The 20,069-nt window shown below is 43.4% G+C and overlaps 1 protein-coding gene across 3 annotated transcripts in view; it reads right to left on the bottom strand.

Annotated features, from left to right (window-relative positions):
* The window catches only part of ETV6 (ETS variant transcription factor 6), a 243,737-nt gene that overhangs the window by 50,792 nt on the left and 172,876 nt on the right, over positions 1-20,069 (bottom strand). For 2 of the 3 annotated variants that reach the window (XM_058282802.2, XM_058282803.2), the window contains exon 3: positions 547-711. The exons of the other annotated variant lie outside the window; for it this stretch is intronic. In XM_058282802.2, the coding sequence (XP_058138785.1) occupies positions 547-711 (165 nt within the window). The remainder of the gene's footprint in view (positions 1-546; positions 712-20,069) is intronic. 3 annotated transcript variants of the gene reach the window in all.

Here is a 20,069-nt window from a genome sequence, read left to right as displayed (position 1 = left end):
TTCTACAAGCTGCAAGATGCGTTACTTAAAAAAAAAAAAAAATCATTACTACCAAAGGAAATCACCGGAAGAAGCCTTCTGAGTTTATTTCTAAACTTACCTTGGCTACTAAGAGAGCCACATTTCTAATCATTACCTCAATTCTAGTTTCTAGCCTCCCTTCTCTGCCTACCTCAGCAAAGCTCACGGCCCTTCTCTGCTGAGCAGCTCAGCACTGATGCTCATTCCTAGGAATTCCTTTTAGTCCTCAGAATTAGGGGCAAGGTGGAAGGGGAGGGAGGAAGGGCACTTCCCTCTTGATGTGGGGACACAAGTACAGCCCTTAAGTTCCAGTGTCTGAAGTACCTGGGTTACTTTGTCTACCCTGAAGTTTCCTCTGGATCTGGCAGGGCTTCTTCTTCTCCCCTCAACACGGCTTACGTCAGCAGAGCTTCCACCTGCTAAGCTGCCGTGCTCCTGTGGAGACTACCTGGGCGTGGAGCAGCGTGGTGGCCAGGACTAGCAGCTTTTCCAAGCTGAGGACACGTCAAGAGTCCAGACTCTCACCTGAATGAGGAGATCGATAGCGAAAGTCCTCTTTGGTCAGCAGCAGGAGAGCTTTGCCATTCATTTCAAATGTGTTGCTGTCAATTGGCCTTAAAGAAAACTCATTTTCAGCCCACTTGAGCCACTGGGCTACGTCATCCCTGCTCCAGTAAATTGGCTGCAAGCCTGTTGGAGAGAGAGCAAGTCAGAGAGAGAGAGAGAGAGGAAGAGAGAAAGAGAGAGAGAGAAAGGACTTGTCAGTTAGACAGTTGGAATTAAGGGAAAAGATTTCTGAATAGTTAACAAAATTGAGTCTCCGCATTTGAAGAGCTCATACATTCAACTCTGTGTCCCAGGTCAAAACTCTTGCTTCAAAAGCACAGAAGTGTGCTGGCAGAGTAACCTTTCATTTAGAGGCAAAACGAGAGACAATCCTTTTCACATCTTTAGTGGGGGGTAAAGAGTCCTGCCCTTCACTGCCTGGCCCTGGGGGCTGTCCTGATTTCATGTTTGCCCTAAAGGTGCGGCTCTGTGGAGGCCTGCAGCAGCCAAGGGGGCACCGTATCACGACAAAGCTCGACTTGCTCCAGAGGGCACCTTTGAGAGCCGAGTCTCACCCACTGTCCTTTTGAAGCGAGAATGTTCCAGAGCTGGGCTTGACCTTCCAGAGCTGCCAAATAATGAAGTGTTCTCTGAAACTTCTTCCAGGAAGAGCAATTTGCTCAGCCTCTGGGAAACCGTCAGACTAGGCTCTGGGAACAAGAGGGCAAGGTAAGGATACAAGGGCTTTTGCCTCGGGATTCTACTTGCTGATGTTAGCAGTCTCTGGTGGGGTGGGTCCTTGGACTCTGAATAGGACGGGAGTAGCTCAGAGGGAGGGATGGGGACAAGGCTAGGAGGGTGGCCTGAGGACCTCTGGGAGCCTGATTGTGAATCTACATATTTATTTTATTTTGCTGCTGTGGGAAATCTTTGTGCCATCATTCAAGTACTTAGACAATGCTCTCAAAGTATGGCCTGGGGACTCCTTGGGGTTTCTCAAGACCTTTTTGAAGTATCTGTGGAGTCAAAACTAGTTTCATAATAATATTATGATATTATTTGCCTTTTTCACTCTCATTTTTAACAAGTGTATAGCGGAATTTTCCAGAGGCTGCAGGACATGTGATACTGCAACAGATTGAATGCAGAAGCAGATATGACAATCCAGCCATCTTCTAGTAAGTTCAGACATTAAAGAGGTTTGCAAAAATGCATAACAATGCCACTCTTTTCACTATTTTTTGGAAAATATACATAAAAATCATTCCAATATACTGTTTTTATTTTTCAATAAATATTTCATGAATTCTCACTTTTAATTTCCAATATGGTAAATATAAGTAGATGTAAACCACATAAGCAAAGCTCTTTGTGGCTTCCAATGATTTTAAAGACTGTAAATGGGTTCTGAGACCAAAGAGGTTGAGAAATGCTGTGTTAGAAGAAGCGAGATGCTCAATAGAGCTTCATTCTCTAAAATCATACCATGTGGTTCACGAGTTCAAATTAAGTACAGCAGAATCAGTGTTTGCAAAGTGGTACTTTAGTCTCCAATTAAATTTTCTAAGGAGACCCCATGAATGGCCGTAAAAGTGTCCTTCAGTTCTATCCTGTACAGAATTACCCTTCATCCTTAAACCAGGCATCACAGAGAGCCATTTCTTGTCTACTGGACGGGTTGGAGTGGGGAACAAATGGCTCAGCTCCCCCTGGATAGGGTCCAGGGCCACTGGGCATGACTGTTGACTCTGCTGTCCAAGTGGCTCCTTTGCAAAGTACTGGAGTTCTGAAGAACAGTACCTGGCCAGCTTTTTCTACCATGGCATCCTTTCAAACCTGGTTGATCTCGTAGGGCAGCAATAAAACACTACGGGCACTGGAATAATTGAGATGGGCTGTTAAGAGTTGTTTCTTGGTCTTTACATTTTATGACCATTTTTTTCTCATGGAAAGAAAAAAAGAGTGTATTATAATAATTTGAAGTATGCTACTGCTCTCTGGTCTTTAGAGTAAAACATGGCCACTAAAGGATTCAAGGTTTTGTTTTGCTTTTTGACTCTTGCCCTGGCCAGGAAACGCTCCCTACTGAAAATGGTTGACAGACACAAGAGGTGCCTCAGATCTCTGCAATCCCTTTGAAAATGCAAGTCTGAATCACACTGAGGTGGGAGTGGATGTGAGGGTGGCTCAGCAAAATCTCAACTTTTGAACTGGAAAAAACCTTAAAGTTTACTTCCTATTCTCCATGGTGTCATCTTTGAACCAGAACAGCGTGGTGACTTATTATGGACTTTCACCTTCCTCTCCTTCAAAGGAGGAGTGTGATTATCGTTGACCATTAGGTGCAAACATGAGGTGCCAGCCAGTTTTGGACTAGGAAAGCACCTGGTGGTGAGAGGACCACAGAGAAGACGCTGGGTTAGAAACAAAAAAAAGTTAGGGATAGCTTATTTGAAGTGTGGGTGCCAAAGCAAATACAGAACCGAATCCCGCCTGGGAGGGGAAACGAGAGTAAAATGTTGAAGTCTTTGCAGAAGACACACTGAAATGGGGGGAGGCGGGTGGGAAGGGGGTGGGGGACGCAAGTAGTAATTTGAGGTTCTTTATATTCTATGGAAGAAAATACTCATGAGTAATCTTTTCCCTAAATACAAGAAGAGTCACACACTCCAAACAGCCCTGCCGGTTAAGAACAACAGTTTCTCTTTTCACTTCCCATTAACCTCTCCCACAGCCCAGCCACCGAAGCGACGGGGGAGGGGGGGGGTGTTTGCCGTGTGGAAATCCCCTCACCGGGAACCGACCCCAGAGCTCCGGGTTCATTTGCAAGGAAGCCAGCGAGTTACGGTCAGTCGAGGGAGTAACACGGTACTCCTTGAGTTTACAAAAGTGACCCTGAGAGCAAGTTACCTGCTCAAGGCTACTCAGTGAAGACAAAAGGTGGACTCATTGACTGAGCTGGAATGGGGCTTGAGAAACGTAGGTGTTCAAAGTCAAGTCCCACTGGTGTGTCCATTTTAATTCAACAGGATAAAAAAGTTGTGGAGCAGGGTGTGTGTTACGATTCTAATTGAAGAAAAACAGGTCTACGCCCCAAACTAAGGGCCCTAAGACACAGGGAGTCATGGGGTCTAAATGGACTAGAGTCTTGTAAGTAGGGGAAACTGTCTAAATGGGACCACTTAATTTACTTAATATTCATTTATCAAGCACTTCTGTGTACCTAGCACTGTTATAAACGCTAAAAATATTAGTTCATTGGTTGTATGCCCAAAAAACACCCAATCAGATAGTGTTTCAGTGAGGAAAGTGAGGCCTCAAGTAAAAAGAGGAGCTGAGATTCGAGCCCAGGCAGTCTGGCCTCAGAGTCGGGGCTCTTACAGCTATGCTGTATGCTTCCACGATGGTGGTGGTTGAGAGCTGTGTGTATCCCAGATAAACATGTCCCTAAACTCAATCCTGTGGGTGTGAACCCACTGTAAGCAGGACGTTTTGATGAGGCTACTTCAGTTAAGGTGTGGCCCCCCTCAATCAGGACGGGTCTTTATAAGAGAATGAAATTCAGAGAGAAAAAGCCAGAAGGAGAAGCCAGAAGCTGAACATCAAGGGAACCGGGAGAAGGGAGAGACCAGGCGATGCCTCCACTGCCTTGCCGGGTGGCAGGCGAAGGACCAAGGACCGCCGGAAGCCAGCCCCAGGCGGCCTCTGTCTTCAGAGGGATGGCATCGCCTTGACGGTGCCAAGAGTTGGGCTTTTTCCTAACCTCAAAACCGGGAGTGAATGAATTCCCATTATTTAACCTGCCCCATTTCACAGTATTTGCTTGAGCAGTCAAGTAAACTGAAACAACAATGATTTTTACACCCAGCCTCAGAACTATGATCTTCTTTCACCAGCAAATAGGGAGTCCATAAAGACTTGGTGAATGGAATCCCCTCCCTCGTCCAAGACTTCAGGAACTTGGAGGCTTTCTCAAGTTACCGACAGACTCCAAGTGTGGCCAGAAGTCTGTAGATCCCCAGAGAAATAGATATATACATGGAAAGAGGTCAAGGAGGTACTCTGCTTTTCACGCATTCTGGAATAAAGCTACTTGCTCAGAAGCGCTCGCTGCTCATAGGCAGTGGCTGACGCTCTGTCTTGTGACTTCCCAGGGCTCACCGTGTGAGCAAGTTACAGAGACTGCGCGGGCAACGTGAGGGAGGACTGTGGCGATACGCACATCCTGCAGGTAACTTGGATTACAGTTATCTTCCGCAACTTTTTTTTTTTCTTTAAAAGATTTATTTATTTAATTCCCCCCCTTTCCCCCGGTTGTCTGTGCTCTGTGTCTATTTGCTGCGTCTTGTTTCTTTGTCCGCTTCTGTTGTCATCAGCGGCACGGGAAGTGTGGGCGGTGCCATTCCTGGGCAGGCTGCACTTTCTTTCGCGCTGGGTGGCTCTCCTTACGGGGCGCACTCCTTGCGCGTGGGGCTCCCTTATGTGGGGACACCCCCGCGTGGCAGGGCACTCCTTGCGCGCATCAGCTCTGCGCATGGGCCAGCTCCACACGGGTCAAGGAGGCCCGGGGTTTGAACCGCGGACCTCCCATGTGGTAGACGGACGCCCTAACCACTGGGCCAAGTCCGTTTCCCTATCTTCTGCAACTTTTGACGAGACAAAGTTGAAGAAGAGGGACGTTCATCATTGAAGAAGAAAAAGAGTGCGAGACACCACTATTCTGCACTTGCGTTGTGCTAACCCTTGTGCACCTAACGAGTCTACGGGCGCTGCAGATAGACCGGCGTTTTAAAGGCCAATTAATTAAGGAGAGTATTTGAGAAGAATTTTGTACAGAAGAAATGAACTGCTAGTGTTAAGATTACTAAGAATTCCACTTCGCCCCAAGTGGGTCAAGTGAAGCTCCCTGGCCACACCCTTCACGGTCACACCGGAGCCCTTAAGCTCTCTTCTAATATTTCTTCAGTTCCATGCTCAAAACGGCAGCAACAGTAACCAGCACGTTCTTACCCTTGTTTCAGGCTTTCTGAGCGATGCTTAAACTAATGAGGAAGAGCCTGGATTTGATTCTGAAATCTGCCACTAATGAACGTGTGCTGCTCAGCAGGCCACTCCTTTTCTCTCTGGCTCAGGGACTTCATCTGTGAAACCAACGGTTTAGAGGATGTGCTCTCTCTTCCCTTCTGGGTTTAATCTAGTCAATATGCAATTTAGTTTGAATCCTCAAAACCAAAGAATACAAATAGTTAGAATCTTTTTTTTCCCTTGTACAGAACTACTCCAAGCTTACAAGAATGATGCTGAGATTTTGTAACTTCCTGAAGGATTTTCTGAATCACGGAAGACAGATTAAATCATGTTAAATACAGCTTAGTGCCTAAGAGTGTTGTACCCTTTTCTAACACTTTGAAAAGTTATCATTCAGCTCTGGCAATAATAAATAAAACAGTTTGCAGCTGTACAGGACTTGGGGGTCTGTAAAGTGTTTCTACATGTACTACCTCATGGAATTCTCTCAAAATTTCCTTGAACTCAGTTGTACTCTCATTCTGACTTAAAAGATGTGGAAATGGGGTGCTCAGAGGATTTTAATATTTGAGCAATACTCAGTTCAACCTCTTCTGCTACAGTACCAACAAAAATACTCTTTTTCCCAAACTTTCTCTATAAATGTGGATGTGCTTTAGATTCTGTGGCTTGGAGGACAGCATCAAAAAATATAAAGAGGGAAGACAGCAGAGATGATCTACTCCAAACCCTACCTCACCTGACTGATTAGGAAACTGGAAGCCGGCAAAGTAAGAGAACAGACAATAATCTCCAGCCAAGGAACGGAAAACCTGCCCCAGATTTGAAGACTCTTTCCAACATCCCCCGTTGTCTCATAACTTGATTTGATGACACAGAACAAGTCGACAACCCTTCGTATAAGTGCGGACAGTTATCGTTTCCTTGCTTCGCCGTCTTGCCTCCAGATGAAACGTCCTTCTTTGGTCCAACCCATGAGCGTTTTGAGACCCTCACCGCGCTGGCTGCCTCCTCCAGAGATCCTGGTTGGTATCTGGTCCTAACAGCTCCAGGAGGAGCACCTTCCTGCCTCTGGACATCACGCTTCTCCTGATGATAATCGCGAACCACTGTTGAGCACTTTTCCTGGATTCTTCACTACGATATGTGTTCTCATTTTACAGACAAGAAAGTTTAGGCACCTGTGAAAGGAAGTGGTGGTGCTAGGACTGAAACCCAGGTGGTTTGGCTCCAGAGTTTCAATTCTTAACATCTCACCGTACAGCTTCTCAACCAGCCTAGGGAAAACAGCAAATGCAAGAGCTTACTGTGTGCCAGGCCCTGCTCCAAATACTTTATACGGAACTATATGATCCCCACGACCATTCTGTAAGATGGGAATGATCACTGCCCACATTTATAGAGGAGGAGATGGAGGAACAGGGATGTTAAACGACCTGTCCAAAGTCAAGCAGTCAGGAAATGGTAGAGCCACAACTTGGGCCAATGGTCTGGCCCAAAGCCCATGTTATTAATTACCTACTGCTCTTGTAAGCTTATTTGGTGTTTTGGCAGATTCATCAAATTAAGCTCATGATTTAAAAATAGAGAAAAGTTTTAGTAATTGCGTGATCTTTAGTAATGATTAAAGCATGCAGGCTCTGAGCACCATCAAAGGACCTCTATTTCCTAGCTGTGTGGCCTTACCCTCTCTGTGCCTCACTTGCCTCAACCGAAAAATGGGGCTAAAGCAGTACTCACCTTGCAGGGTTGTTGTAAGAAATAGCTTTCAACCCTGTGAGGTGCTGAATTACAGATAACTTGCTCATCAAATTTGCAGGTGACATAAAGCTAGGGTAGAGTAAGATTATAAAAATGATATAAAACATAGGATAGTCTCTGGCATAGAGCAAGCATTTAATACAAACTATTATTTTTACTATTGTGAATATTACCATTATTAATTTTACACATTCTCTCTATTCTGGATATATGCAGCTGGTGTTTGAAACCTGTCAAATTATATGTGAATCAATATTAGATTTCATCTTATTTTTAACCATCATTCCAGTCTGTTGCATTCTTTCCAGTTTTGGATCTATTTGTAGTGTCATCTGTACTTTGTGGCTTTATGTCATGCACAGCTTGAATATACATGTATCACCTCAACAAGTTGCTGAAAGGGGAGGGGTGAGGTGGGAGTACTCTGGTGACACAATAGCCACCTCCTTCTGGATGGACACTGGTCAACTCATTGGCTCTTTTTGGGTAGGGCTGCTCAGTGATCAAGCCATCTAAATATTCTGGTATTTGGACTACATTTTCCAAGATCCCATGTAAAAGTACAACCATAAATTCAATGAAATGCTTTTCTGAGGTCCAGAAATAGGGTAACTAGAAATTCTGCAGCAACATTATTGAAGAGGGAGAAGAGGAAGAGAAGGAGCATGTGGCTGCTCCTAAGTGCTCCTATTATCTGTTGGAAAATTGGTCATGAATTTCATCTGGAACTTATTTAGTCTCTACATTCCCTCTCCCCCCTACCTCTATTCTGAATATCATGTTAACAAGGGCTCATATTCTTTCTCCTAGTACCTCTTCCATTTCCCACAAGCCTTAGGACTGCTGTCAGTGGCTTACCCTTCACCCTTGCAAGTTCTCTATCCTGGGATGTGATCTGTCTGGGCCAAGGGCCTTAAATTTATTTAAAATAACTTAGATTCACTTTTATAGTTAATTCACCCATCCTGGGCTTCAATTCTGTTATGGCAATGTTTGTACTACCTGTTTCAGTGTGAGAATCATTCCCTTTGATGTCAGAGAGAGAAGAAAGAAGTTGAAGAGTTTTGTTTTCTCTTTGCCATTTCTTAACATTACCCCATCCAATCCAATCAGCATGCTGACGCTACCCTTATTCTTACTACCTCTCCCCAACAATCTTACTGTGTGCTGAAGCATCATTCACAGACTTCAATTCAGTTAGTTTTATTTAAAAAATTTAATCATGCATGCTATACAGAATTCCCATACAGCTCATTTAGTTTAAAAAATCTAATTTTAGAAATTCTTTTTCATATTTTGCTTGTCAGTAATTCCTTTATCCATTATACACACACGCACACATAAAATTTGAGCTTATGAGACTGGTACTCAAAAAAATAGTGGTAAGCTAAATTGGCATGACCTTCCTGGCAAACAAACAAGTTGGTGATATTTTCAGGCCCTTATAATGTTAAATTCTGAGAATCTACCTGAAAGAAATACATTAGGATATAGAAAATTGTTTAATGCACAAAAATGGTCATTGCACTAATAGGTATTATAGTGAAAAACTGGGGCCATTAATAAGGGAATAGTCAAGTAAAACACGGACGTTTATGTAAAACATGGACATTTATGAGAGAAAATTATGCAGACAATAAAGTAATATAAAAAGTATTCATACGGAAAACCATACATTGTAATTGTATACATTTATATTATATTCTCGAATGATGCACAGAAAAATACTATAATAAAACAGAGAAACATTAATAGCAATTGTGACTCAATGTAATTGTAGGTGAGGTTTATTATTGTCTCCTTTTCATTTTTTTATTTCCAATTCTCTATATTAAGCATGGGCTACTTTTATTTACAGGAAAAAGTAATCTATTTAAACACTGAGCTCATCAGAAAATACCCCCAGTGCGGCTTCATCAGATTTAGTCGTCTCCTTCCCCTCTCATCCCAGTAAGAGTCACATGCAGTTGACATGTCACACTTTGTTTTCAAGAGCACCCCGACTCTCTCTCACTCGCTCTCTCTCTTTTTTAACCCTGACTCTCTTCTGAGTTATGTTTTAGAATCGGTCCTGAATTTCACTGGAACTTATTTCAGGACAGCTGTTTTAGTCTCTACTTGCACTCCCCCACCCCACCTTGATTCTCAATATCGGGTTAACAGGAGCTGATAGAACTTTTCTCCCATGTATTTTGAAACCTGCCTTCAAGTCCAGAGAACACATCTGACCACCCCTTTCATTTCTCTTCCCCGATTCTAAGGTGATGTTTTCATTCTCACTAAGAGGTGCCATCATTTCTACTCCACCAACCAATTCCTCATCTGTCAGGCTCGAGTCTAAACTAGCAGTGCCACTCATTGCTTCCTTTGGGAGATAAAATCGCTAATCCTCATGTTATGAATTTAAAATCATGTGCACGGAGCTGCAAGGGATTTCTCAGCGATTTTCGCATCGTGCCTGGCACACGACAGTCCCCGGGCAGGGCGTGAGTGACAGGCTGCTAGTCACCAGGGAATCCACCCCTGGCCGGCTCTGCTGGGGATGCACCTTCCTGCTGGCCCCCGATGCTGCCTGGCCACTTAACTCCAGCTCTGGCTTTGATAACAGAGACACTTCAGATCGGTGTGGTTCTTGACAATTGCCGGACGCCCCTACATCCGTGTTATCCCAAGAGCCCTTCTGTGAAGGCGCCAGGTGGGCACGGCTGTGTCCACAGAAGGCACTGCTGCTCAGAGAGCCGGGGGGCTTTTCTGGGGTCACACGGGCCCACGGCCTGAGCTCCAGGCTTCTGTGTCATGGCCGTGGACTTCCTTTGGGCCACAGGAAGCAAAGGCTGTCAAAGCCCTGTGCGCTCTAAAATGGGCTGTGACAATGCTAAGGGGCCTAGGCGTAACGACCACAGATCCCACTCCTCGTGGCGGGCCCGGCTTCGCTGAGGATCTGGAGCCCTGCACACTGTCCTGGCAGCACCTCTGACCTCCGCCAAGGGGCTGCAGTGGGCGGGCTTCCTTGGAATTGCTTCCTGGGCACTCTACCCTCCAAATTACAGCAAACAGAGGATGGCCACGGTCCTTCAAGCTGCTCCTCGCGGGTACCTCCGCACGTCTTTCCCAAGGCCTTGCCCTGCCCACTCGCCTCCCATCCAAGCCCTGCAATGCCCACTCGTCGTCCAGGCTGCCATGCCAGCCCTGCATGGGTTCTGCCAACCTCCGGCCCTCTCGCTCCTCCAGGTCTGCCTCTAACCGTGGATGTACCGTTTGATCGAAACTGCTTTCTGCATACAAATCCCGTCCCCAGGGAATTGGAAGTTCCAAAGCTTTTCCTATTTCTGTCCTCAAGGTCATCCTCTGCCGGGTTTCCGAGGAGAGGTTGGAAGATTATACTCATGTCTTTTGGCCCATACCCCAAGTGCAGGAATCCGATGTGTTCTTGTTGAGATCCAAGGTCATATCGGATTCCCTCAAGTAGTTTTTTTTTTCCTTATAAACTTCATGTTGAGGACTTTTTTTTCTGGTTTTCACTCTGTTTTAGCCACAAAGGGTTTTTTTATCAGAAAAACTGCTGACAGCAAGACTGGCCCAGGGTCTGCCTGTCACCCTCATAAACATGGCTTACGAGGTTCCTTCTCATTTCCCCTTTTGGACGGTGTGGCCCCATGTCATAAGAGCCATATCACATTTTAGACAAAAACCCCGCAGCCCTTGTCATCCCAGTGGCTTTGGGTAAGTTACCTCTCAGTTTCCCCGGCAGTAAAATGGAGCTAAGAATAGTACTTATCTCCTGGGAGCAAGTCGAGTATGAAATGCGATCATGCATACAAGGCTTTGCACAGTCCTGGGACACAGGAAATATGTCATATGATTTTGGGGGTGGTGAAGGACAAGGACTGGGTAACAGACTGTTGTACTTTGCCGTGGGTCTCCAGAAGACCAGAATACTTCCTACAGCTCCCTGGAGCCTCACAAGCTGGAACAGGGGCTCTTGAAAGCTGTGTGAAGGTTCTGGCAGGGGCTATGAGGCCAGCACAGGCTTGAGAGAGGGGACTGGCCTGTTCAGTGTGCAGGCTGGGAAAATAGCTGAGGTGGAAATGAAGAGAAAGGAGCAGAGCAGGAGGGAGGCTGGAGGCAAAAAGGCTGGGTTAGGAGACCACTTGATCTCAGGTTAGGGCAAGGCAAGTGAGATACTCACCTCATGAGCAAAATTTAAGGGGATGCCAAATTCACTAAACAAGTTTAATTTGTCATTCATTCATTCATTCATTCATTCATTCATGTCTGCTTGATCTGGGGCTAGAGCAAGCCAAGTGAGACACTCATGTCATGAACAAAATTTAAGGGGATGCCAAATTCACTAATCAATTTTTCATTTATATATGTATGTATGTACGTACGTACGTATGTATATATGTACAAGGTCAGGGATTGAACGTGGGACCTCACATTTGAGAAGCTGGTGCTCAACCCTGAGCTACATTGGTTCCGCTGAGCGAAATTTAGGGGGATGCTAAATTCGCTAATCAAGATTAATTTTTCTATTTATTCATTTATATATTTTTCTATTTATCTATTTAGGTACTGGAGTCAGGGATTGAACATGGGACCTCACATTTGAGAAGCTGGTGCTCAACACTGAGATACACCAGTTCCCCCAAGCTGATTATTTCATTTGTTTTTATTTTTAGGAGGTGTAGGGGATCGAACCTGGGATCTTATATATGGGAATCAGGCATTCAAACGCTTAAACTACATGAGCTCCCCAATAAATAATATTTTAACAATATTTTTTAAAAACCAAAATTAATATAAAAAACCATAGTGAGCAAACTATCAATATTTTAACTGAAATCACACAGAAAAGAGATGAGGAGGGATGGGGCGTGCTAACGAGGGATTAGAGTAGAACTTCTTCAATTTTGGTGATCAAGGATCCCTTTGAGAATTCAGCAAGAGCTATCCTGACCCTCTTTCAGAAAACTGCAAATAGGCATGTGCACGTGAATATTTGCCTGCAATTTCAAAGTCTATGGACTACATCAAGTTTACCCATGGACCCCTGGAGAATCAATTCAGTATTTCTTAGCTTCATGTATGGAAATGAGTCTGACAGTATGTACTTGTGATGTAATGGAAAAACAACCTACATTTGAGAAGGGAAACGTACATAACTCTCCTGATATTTTAGGAAGGAAAATAGAAAAGAGAGACAAGAAGGGCTATCTCCCCTCACTCAGAAATGGGGAAGGAGGACTGTTAACAAACTTCAAGTTTTAATAAAGAGTAGTAAAGGTTAATTACTGGTAAATTATCCTAATTTATGAACATGAGGCAAGTGATAAGCAAGGAGAGTTACTATGGAAAGGAGAGTTTCTAAAGCAGAGAGGCCAAAAGGGCAGAATTTCCCGTATTACAGGGCAGGAAAAATACATTTGTATGATCAAATTTACCGATATTTATAGCCACAAAGAAGCTCAGCTTTAATGAAAAAAAATTGGAATATAGATATCAAGAGTTCAAATATTCCTCCAACAGGTTTAAAGAGCAAACTGCTGGTGGGAAGCTTACACACGAGTGTGTTTTAGTCCTCAGTGGAAATGCAGTACAGAGAACAGAGGCTCCTGTCGGGTTTGCGTGATCCATAAGACACAGATGATCAACCAGGGGTTTCTGAACACAGAAGAACGAATGTCCTTTCTTCTCCCGTTTGCTCTTTTAAGCAGCTCACGCTCACCCCTTGTACTCGCCACAGTCTACAGATGTGCCTTTGCAAAGCGTAAGGAGAGTAAAACTCATTCGCATGCTGGATGGGGACCTGACCTTCCCAGGCACTGGCACGGGAGAGGCTTTTCTTTGTGTGGTTCAGCTGAGCCTGTTCCCTTCCCTCTTTATTCCTATGAAATTGAAAAGCAAGCTGCCTTTGCTCTGCATGGAGACAGTCCCCATTGCCACTGAATCCCACGAGGTGAGAGGGAGGCCTGGGGCTGGAACAGGAGACTGAAGGAAGTGTTTAACTTTTACAACGTTAACTCCACAGACCTCAGAAAATACGCAGAGGGGTTAAAATAAAAAAAGGCAGCTCTGACCAGGGGTACAGAGCGATCTATTAACATAAGAGTCCTAAGACAATGCTTTTCTTGGAAAGGGTCCTCTTCTAGGGAGGGTCCCCGCCCCCGTTCTCCCCGCTCTGCTCCCTGGGCCCTCTGGGGAGCGAGCCTGCGTGTTTTCAAAGGCCCTGCTGGTTGCCTGTGGTGTGGAATCGGCTCTGCTCCCCGAGGTTGTCAGACAGTGCTGATTCAGCATCGCCAGGGCTGACGGAGGCAACCAGGCAGGATGAAATCATCTCCACAGCGTTGCCGACGCCTCGTGAAAGGCAAAAAATCAAACCTGGAGGAGCAATTTCTATTTAAGGATAATTGGCCGTGTATTAGCACGCGTGTGTGCGTGCACATGTGTCACAGCTCCTCTGCTCCCCGTCCCCTTGTTGCTTCCTACTGGGACTAGTCACAGGGAAATGGCTTTCGTGGAGTGACCCAGGGTGGTAATCTCCTTTTCCTCCCTAGTTATACTCCATGGGTTCAGTGATGTAAAGGTGAGCGATCAATCCCCTGGCGTGAAGGTTTAAGATGGTCACTTGGAATTAGGAAAATTAAAAACGAAAACAAAAAACACTGCCTTTTCCCGCTTCCTGAGTAACAGGTCCAAAACCAGGCAGATACAAACATCGCCTCGTGCTTTTACCACTGGCCCTCGGCTGCTCTGAGACCCAAATGCTGGGGGCTGGGGGGAGGGGGGACGGATGGCTGGGCCAGCACGGTTGCCGAAAGGGCACAGGGAGACCTTCCCTCACCACAAAGCATCTTCCTCATTGGGCTTTGTCATCTTGCCTGAAAGTTTACGTTATTCACTCCTTTGGATTAAGGAACTGGAGGCCTCTGTTAGGGAGGGCGCTGGCAAAAGGACTACACTAAATCAATATAATCCATTCCCTCCGTAGCTCTTTCAGGCAGTCGGGTGAACGAATCAGGAGTGAGCCAGAGGACCCTCAAATTTTATGGATGAATTCCAAAGCATGTGGTGGGGGGTCCTGAACAGCCAGAGGCAGAAAAGGAAGGAAACTTTACTCACTTTTGCCTGTAGCTTTTTGTGGCACAAGCCTCCTCAAAGGTACTTCTATCTCTGCACTAGAAAAGGTGCAAACGCTACAGTAAAGAGGTGAGCTGTCTAGTTGAGGAGAGGGGCCTATGTCTAGTTTGTAACTTTGACATGGAGGTATGAAACGTGGAGACAAGAATGGCACATCATGGTGGTGTTAGTCAAGTTCACGTTCACAAAGTGTGAAAATGCGTCCCTGAGGCTGGCATGGTGTCAGCTGGGGGAGGTGGCCACGTGGTCTGTAAGCTGGTTCCTACTGTCCAAGACTTCTAAAACCATCCTGATTACATCTGTTTCTTGGCAAAGAAAAATGCTAACTTGTTGGGAAATTTCTAAAACCATTTTATTTAAAATAAAATTTAAATTGTTTTTGCCACCTACTAGCTCGGCGACTGTAGTGGGCTGAATGGAGCCCCTCACCAAAGAAATGCCCAGGTCTTCCAGTTGACCAAGATGGTGGCCTAAGATGCTCCCAGGTGCCATTTCCCCCGCAGAATCTTTGGGCAGGCAAAAACCAGTAGAACCATCTTCCTCAGAACTCTGGAAACAGTTAAAGGTTGTAGAAACTGGGCCAGAGCCCAATGAAGAAAATGAAACTTTAAAAATGATAGGAGGGAAACGGACTTTGGCCCAGTGGTTAGGGCGTCCGTCTACCATATGGGAGGTCCGCGGTTCAAACCCCGGGCCTCCTTGACCCGTGTGGAGCTGGCCATGCGCAGTGCTGATGCGCGCAAGGAGTGCCGTGCCGCACAGGGGTGTCCCCCGCGTGGGGGAGTCCCACGCGCAAGGAGTGCGCCTGTGAGGAAAGCCACCCAGCGTGAAAGAAAGTGCAGCCTGCCCAGGAATGGTGACGCCCACACTTCCCGTGCCGCTGATGACAACAGAAGCGGACAAAGAAACAAGAAGCAGCAAATAGACACCAAGAACAGACAACCAGGGGAGGGGGGAAATTAAATAAATAAATAAATATTTTTAAAAAAATAAAATAATAAAGTGCAAATGCATAAAAAATGTTAAATCTATGATTCTGGACATATAATGTATAATGGTAGAATTAATAACAAGTACAGCAAAAGATGGGGATAGAAGTATTTGTGTATGCTATTAAATTTAAGTTGGTATCAAAACAAACATGATTGTTATAGATTTTGGATATTAAATTTAAGCCCCAACCACAAATAAATATATCTGAAAAATATTTACGAAATGAAATGAGAAAGGATTCAAATGGTACAATACAAAATGTCAAATAAATATGAAAGTAAGCATTAACAGAAGAATTGGGGGCCAAAAAAGGTATAAGACTTACAAAGACCAAATAGCAAAATGGCAGAAGTAAGACTTGTATTATCAGTAGTTACTTTAAATGCAAATGGATTAAACTCTGCAGTCAAAAGGCAGAGATTGGAAGAATGGATTAAAAAATCATGACCCAACTATAAAATGTTTATAAGAGACTCTCTTTAAATCCAAAGACCCAAGTAGGATGAAAGGGAAAGGATGGGGAAAAAATCCCCTAACAATAGTAATCAAAAGAACATGAGGGTGACTACACTGAAATTAGCCAAAACTGACTTTAAGTTAAAAAACTTTTCTGAGGTATACAAAGAAGGTTGCTAAATACTGATAAAAGGGTCAATGCAACAAGAAGCTATAATAATTATAAATATATATGCACCTAATGACAGAGCCTCAAAATATAGGAATCAAATATCAACAGTTTTGTAGGGAGACATAGACAGTTCTACCTTAATAGTAGGAGACTTCCATACATCACTTTCAATAATGGATAGAACATCTAGATAGAAGATCCATACAGAAATAGACATGAGTGATACTATTAAGCAACCAGATCAAACAGACATATATAGAACACTTCACCCAATGGCAGAAGAATACAAATTCTTCTCTAATGTACATGAAAAAAATCCAGCACTCTCTCTTGATATAAATACTTAGAAAACTAGGAATAGATGGTAACTTCCTCAATATCTTAAAAAGCACGGTTAAGCAACCTACAGCTAACATCATATTCAGTGTTGAAAGACTGAAAGCTTTACCTCAAAGATTCAGAAAAAGAAAAGGATGTCCATTGTTATCACTGTTGTACAACATTATACTGAAAGTTAGAGCCAGAGCAATTAGGTAAGAAAATGAAAAAGCATCCAAATTGGAAAGGAAGAAGTAAAACTTTCCTGATTTGTAGATGACATTGTGATATATATATAGATAATCCTGAAAATAAATGTAACCAAGGATATAAGGACTTGTATTCAGAAAATGACAAAATACTGCTAAAAGAAATCAAAGAAGACCTAATCAATGGAAGTACATTTTGAGTTCATGGATTGGAAGGTTAATTATTAAGATACAAGTTCTACCTAAAGCAATTTACAAATTCAATGCAATTCCAATCAAAACTCAAACAGCCTTCTTTGCAGAAATGGAAAAGCCAATGATCAAATACCTTTGGAAAGTTAACAGCTCCTGAATAGCAAAAACCATTTTGAAAAACAAGAATGAAGTTGAAGAACTCACACTTCCCAAACTTAAAACATATTTCAAAGCTACAATAATCAAAATGGCATGGTATTGGCACAAGGACAGACATATAGATGAATGGAATCAAATTGAGAGTTCAGAAAGAAATCCTCACATCCACAGCCAATTGCTTTTTGACAAGGGGGCCAGTTTCACTCAATGGGGAAAAGAATGTCTTTTCAACAAACAGTGCTGAGAAAACTAGAAATCTGTACACGGAAGAATGAAGGTAGACCCCTTTATATACAAAATTTAACTCTAAATACATTTAAAGTCTAAATGTAAGTATCAAAACTATGAAACTGCTAGAAGAAAATGCAGGAAAGCATCTTTAGGAACTTGTGTAAGGCAACTGTTTCTCAGAATCACTAAATGCACCAGCAGCAAAAGTAAAACTAGATAAGTGGGACTACAGCAAAATTTAAAATTTTTATGCTCTAAAGGGATTTATCACAAAGTACAAAGATAACTCATAGAATAGGAGAAAACATTGGAAACCACATATCCAATAAGGGCTTTATATCCAGACTATATAAAGAAACCCTACAACTCAACAATGAGAAACACAAACAACCCTATCAAACAATGGGCAAAATACGTGAACAGACATTTTTTCAAAGAAGGTGTACCAAAAGCCAGTAAGAATGGGAAAAGATGCTCAACATCACTACCATCATTAGGGAAATGCAGAGCAAAACCACAGCGAAATACCACTTCCTACCTAGGAAAATGGCCACTATTGAAAAAATGGAAAATAATAAGCTTTGGAGAGAATGTGGAGAAATAGGGACACTCATTTGTTGTTAGTGGGAATGTGAAATGGTGCAATTGTTAGTGGAAAACAGTTTGGTGGTTCCTCAGAAAGTTAAGTGTAGAATTAACATATGACCCGGCAATCCCACTACTGGGTGTATAGCCCAAACAATTAAAAGCATGGACATGAATGACATTTACACACCAATGTTCACAGCAGCATTAGTCACAACTGCCAAAAGATGGAAGCAACCCAAGGGTCTATTAACAGACAAATGGATAAACAAAATGTGGTATATGCATACATTGGAATATTAGTCAGTTGTAAAAATGAAGTCCTGATGCATGTGACAACATGGGTGAACCTTGAAGACATTATGTCAAATAAAATAAGCTAGACACAAAAGGACAAATATTGTATGATCTCACTGATACAAAATAATTAGAATAATTTCATAGTTTCAGAAACTACAGTGCATGTTACCAGGAGCCAGGATGGGGGGAAGGAATGGGGAATTAATGCTTAATTGGTACAGAGTTTCTATTTGGGGTGATGGAAACGTGTTGGAAATAGATGGCAGCAAAATATTGCGACTGTAACTGACACCACTGAATTAAACATTTAAACGTGGTTAAAAGGGGAAATTTTAGGTTGTATATAGGTGACTAGAATAAAAATTTAGAATAAAACCATAAGACTGTATAACACAATTGGTGAACTCTAATGTAAACTAGACTACAGTTCAGAGTTTCATAGTAATATTGCTTGATCTATTGTAACTAAAGGTTACATCTGCATGAAGACAAAATGTTAATAAGAAAAACTGTGTGTAAGGGGGGATGGTATATGAGAACTGGGTATTTTCTACATTATTTTTCTGTAAACCTTCAATTTCTCCTATTAAAAGAAATTGATACTCAAAGAAAAAAAAAAAACGGCATGTCCACATTCTCACCCCTAGAACCTGTGGATTGACTTTATTTGGGAAAAGGGTCTTTTAAGTAATTAGGTTCTCAGATGAGATCATACTGGATTATTCTGGTGGGCCCTAAACCCAAAGACAGAATCCTTACTAGAGACACACAGAGGAGACAGTGACACAGGGGAGGCGGCCAAGTGAACACAGGCAGAGCCTGGAGTCACACAGTACACCCCAGGAATGCCTGGAGCTGCCAGAGGCTAGAAGCAGCGAGGAAGGATTCGCCCCTCGAGTGAGGAAGCACGGCCCTGCCGGCACCTCAGTTTTGGATTTCTGGCCTCCGGAACTTTGAGACAAAAAATGCCCATTGTTTTAAGGCACCAAGTTTGGGACAATTTGTTACGGTAGCCTTAGGAAACTGATACGGTGACCTTAGGAAATTTCACTCTGACCTTGTTTCTCCATCAGTAAAATGGGGCTAAGAATGAAATAAAATGATCCATGTAAAGACTTTGCACAACACCTCCTACACAGAAAGTGCGCAGTACCCCACAAAACGTGTGGTTAACGAGTTAGCCGGTGATTGCCCTTTAAACCACTGCCCAGATTAAGACACAGAACTCTGCCAGATGCCCTGAAGCCCTCCACGCACCTGTCCATCTTACTCCCAAGGTGACCGCTAGTCCAACTTTCGTGGTAATCACTTTCCCGCATCACTTTGTAAGTTTTATTACTCTTGTATGCATTCCTAGACACTCCAGTTTAGTGCTGCCTAGTTCAGCAAAATTGGTTATGTCTTTTAAAGAGACTTGGAAGTGTTTTTATATCCCTCTACCTCCTTCTCTTCCTCACAAGTCTCTTGTTTAAGAACCCCGGGCATCCGACCTGTAGAGTTTCTCACAGCCTCGATTTGCTGATTGCATACTCTGGGTACAACTCGATGTGGTCCTCTGCCCTCTGTATTTCCTGCAAATTGGCAGCTGGATGCAGAGGCTTGACCAGACTCATGTGTTTCACTTGGGAAAACTCTGTGGTGCTGTGCTCACCAGGAGGTATAAAATGCCTGGTTGTCTCTCATTTTGTGATGCTAGCACCTGATGATTCTCCAGGACTACAGCCATTAATTAATGGTTAACTGAGGGTGGCAAAATGGTCAAAGCCTAATTCCATCATTTCATCAGTTGAAATTATTTTATAAAGGGATGCTCCTCCTCATCTACTATCTGATTAGCCAGTGGCACATTCAAATAGGAGAGGCAGGGTAATTACTCCTTCCCCTTTATTTGCTGGTTTTTAAGAAAATAAATTTGTTCCCTATCATTATCTGAAGGTGAACAAATGTTTTTTTTT

The sequence above is a fragment of the Dasypus novemcinctus genome, chromosome 20, assembly GCF_030445035.2.
Source record: "Dasypus novemcinctus isolate mDasNov1 chromosome 20, mDasNov1.1.hap2, whole genome shotgun sequence".
In the NCBI taxonomy this organism is placed as follows: Eukaryota; Metazoa; Chordata; class Mammalia; order Cingulata; family Dasypodidae; genus Dasypus; species Dasypus novemcinctus.
This window is presented reverse-complemented; position numbering and strand designations above follow the sequence as displayed.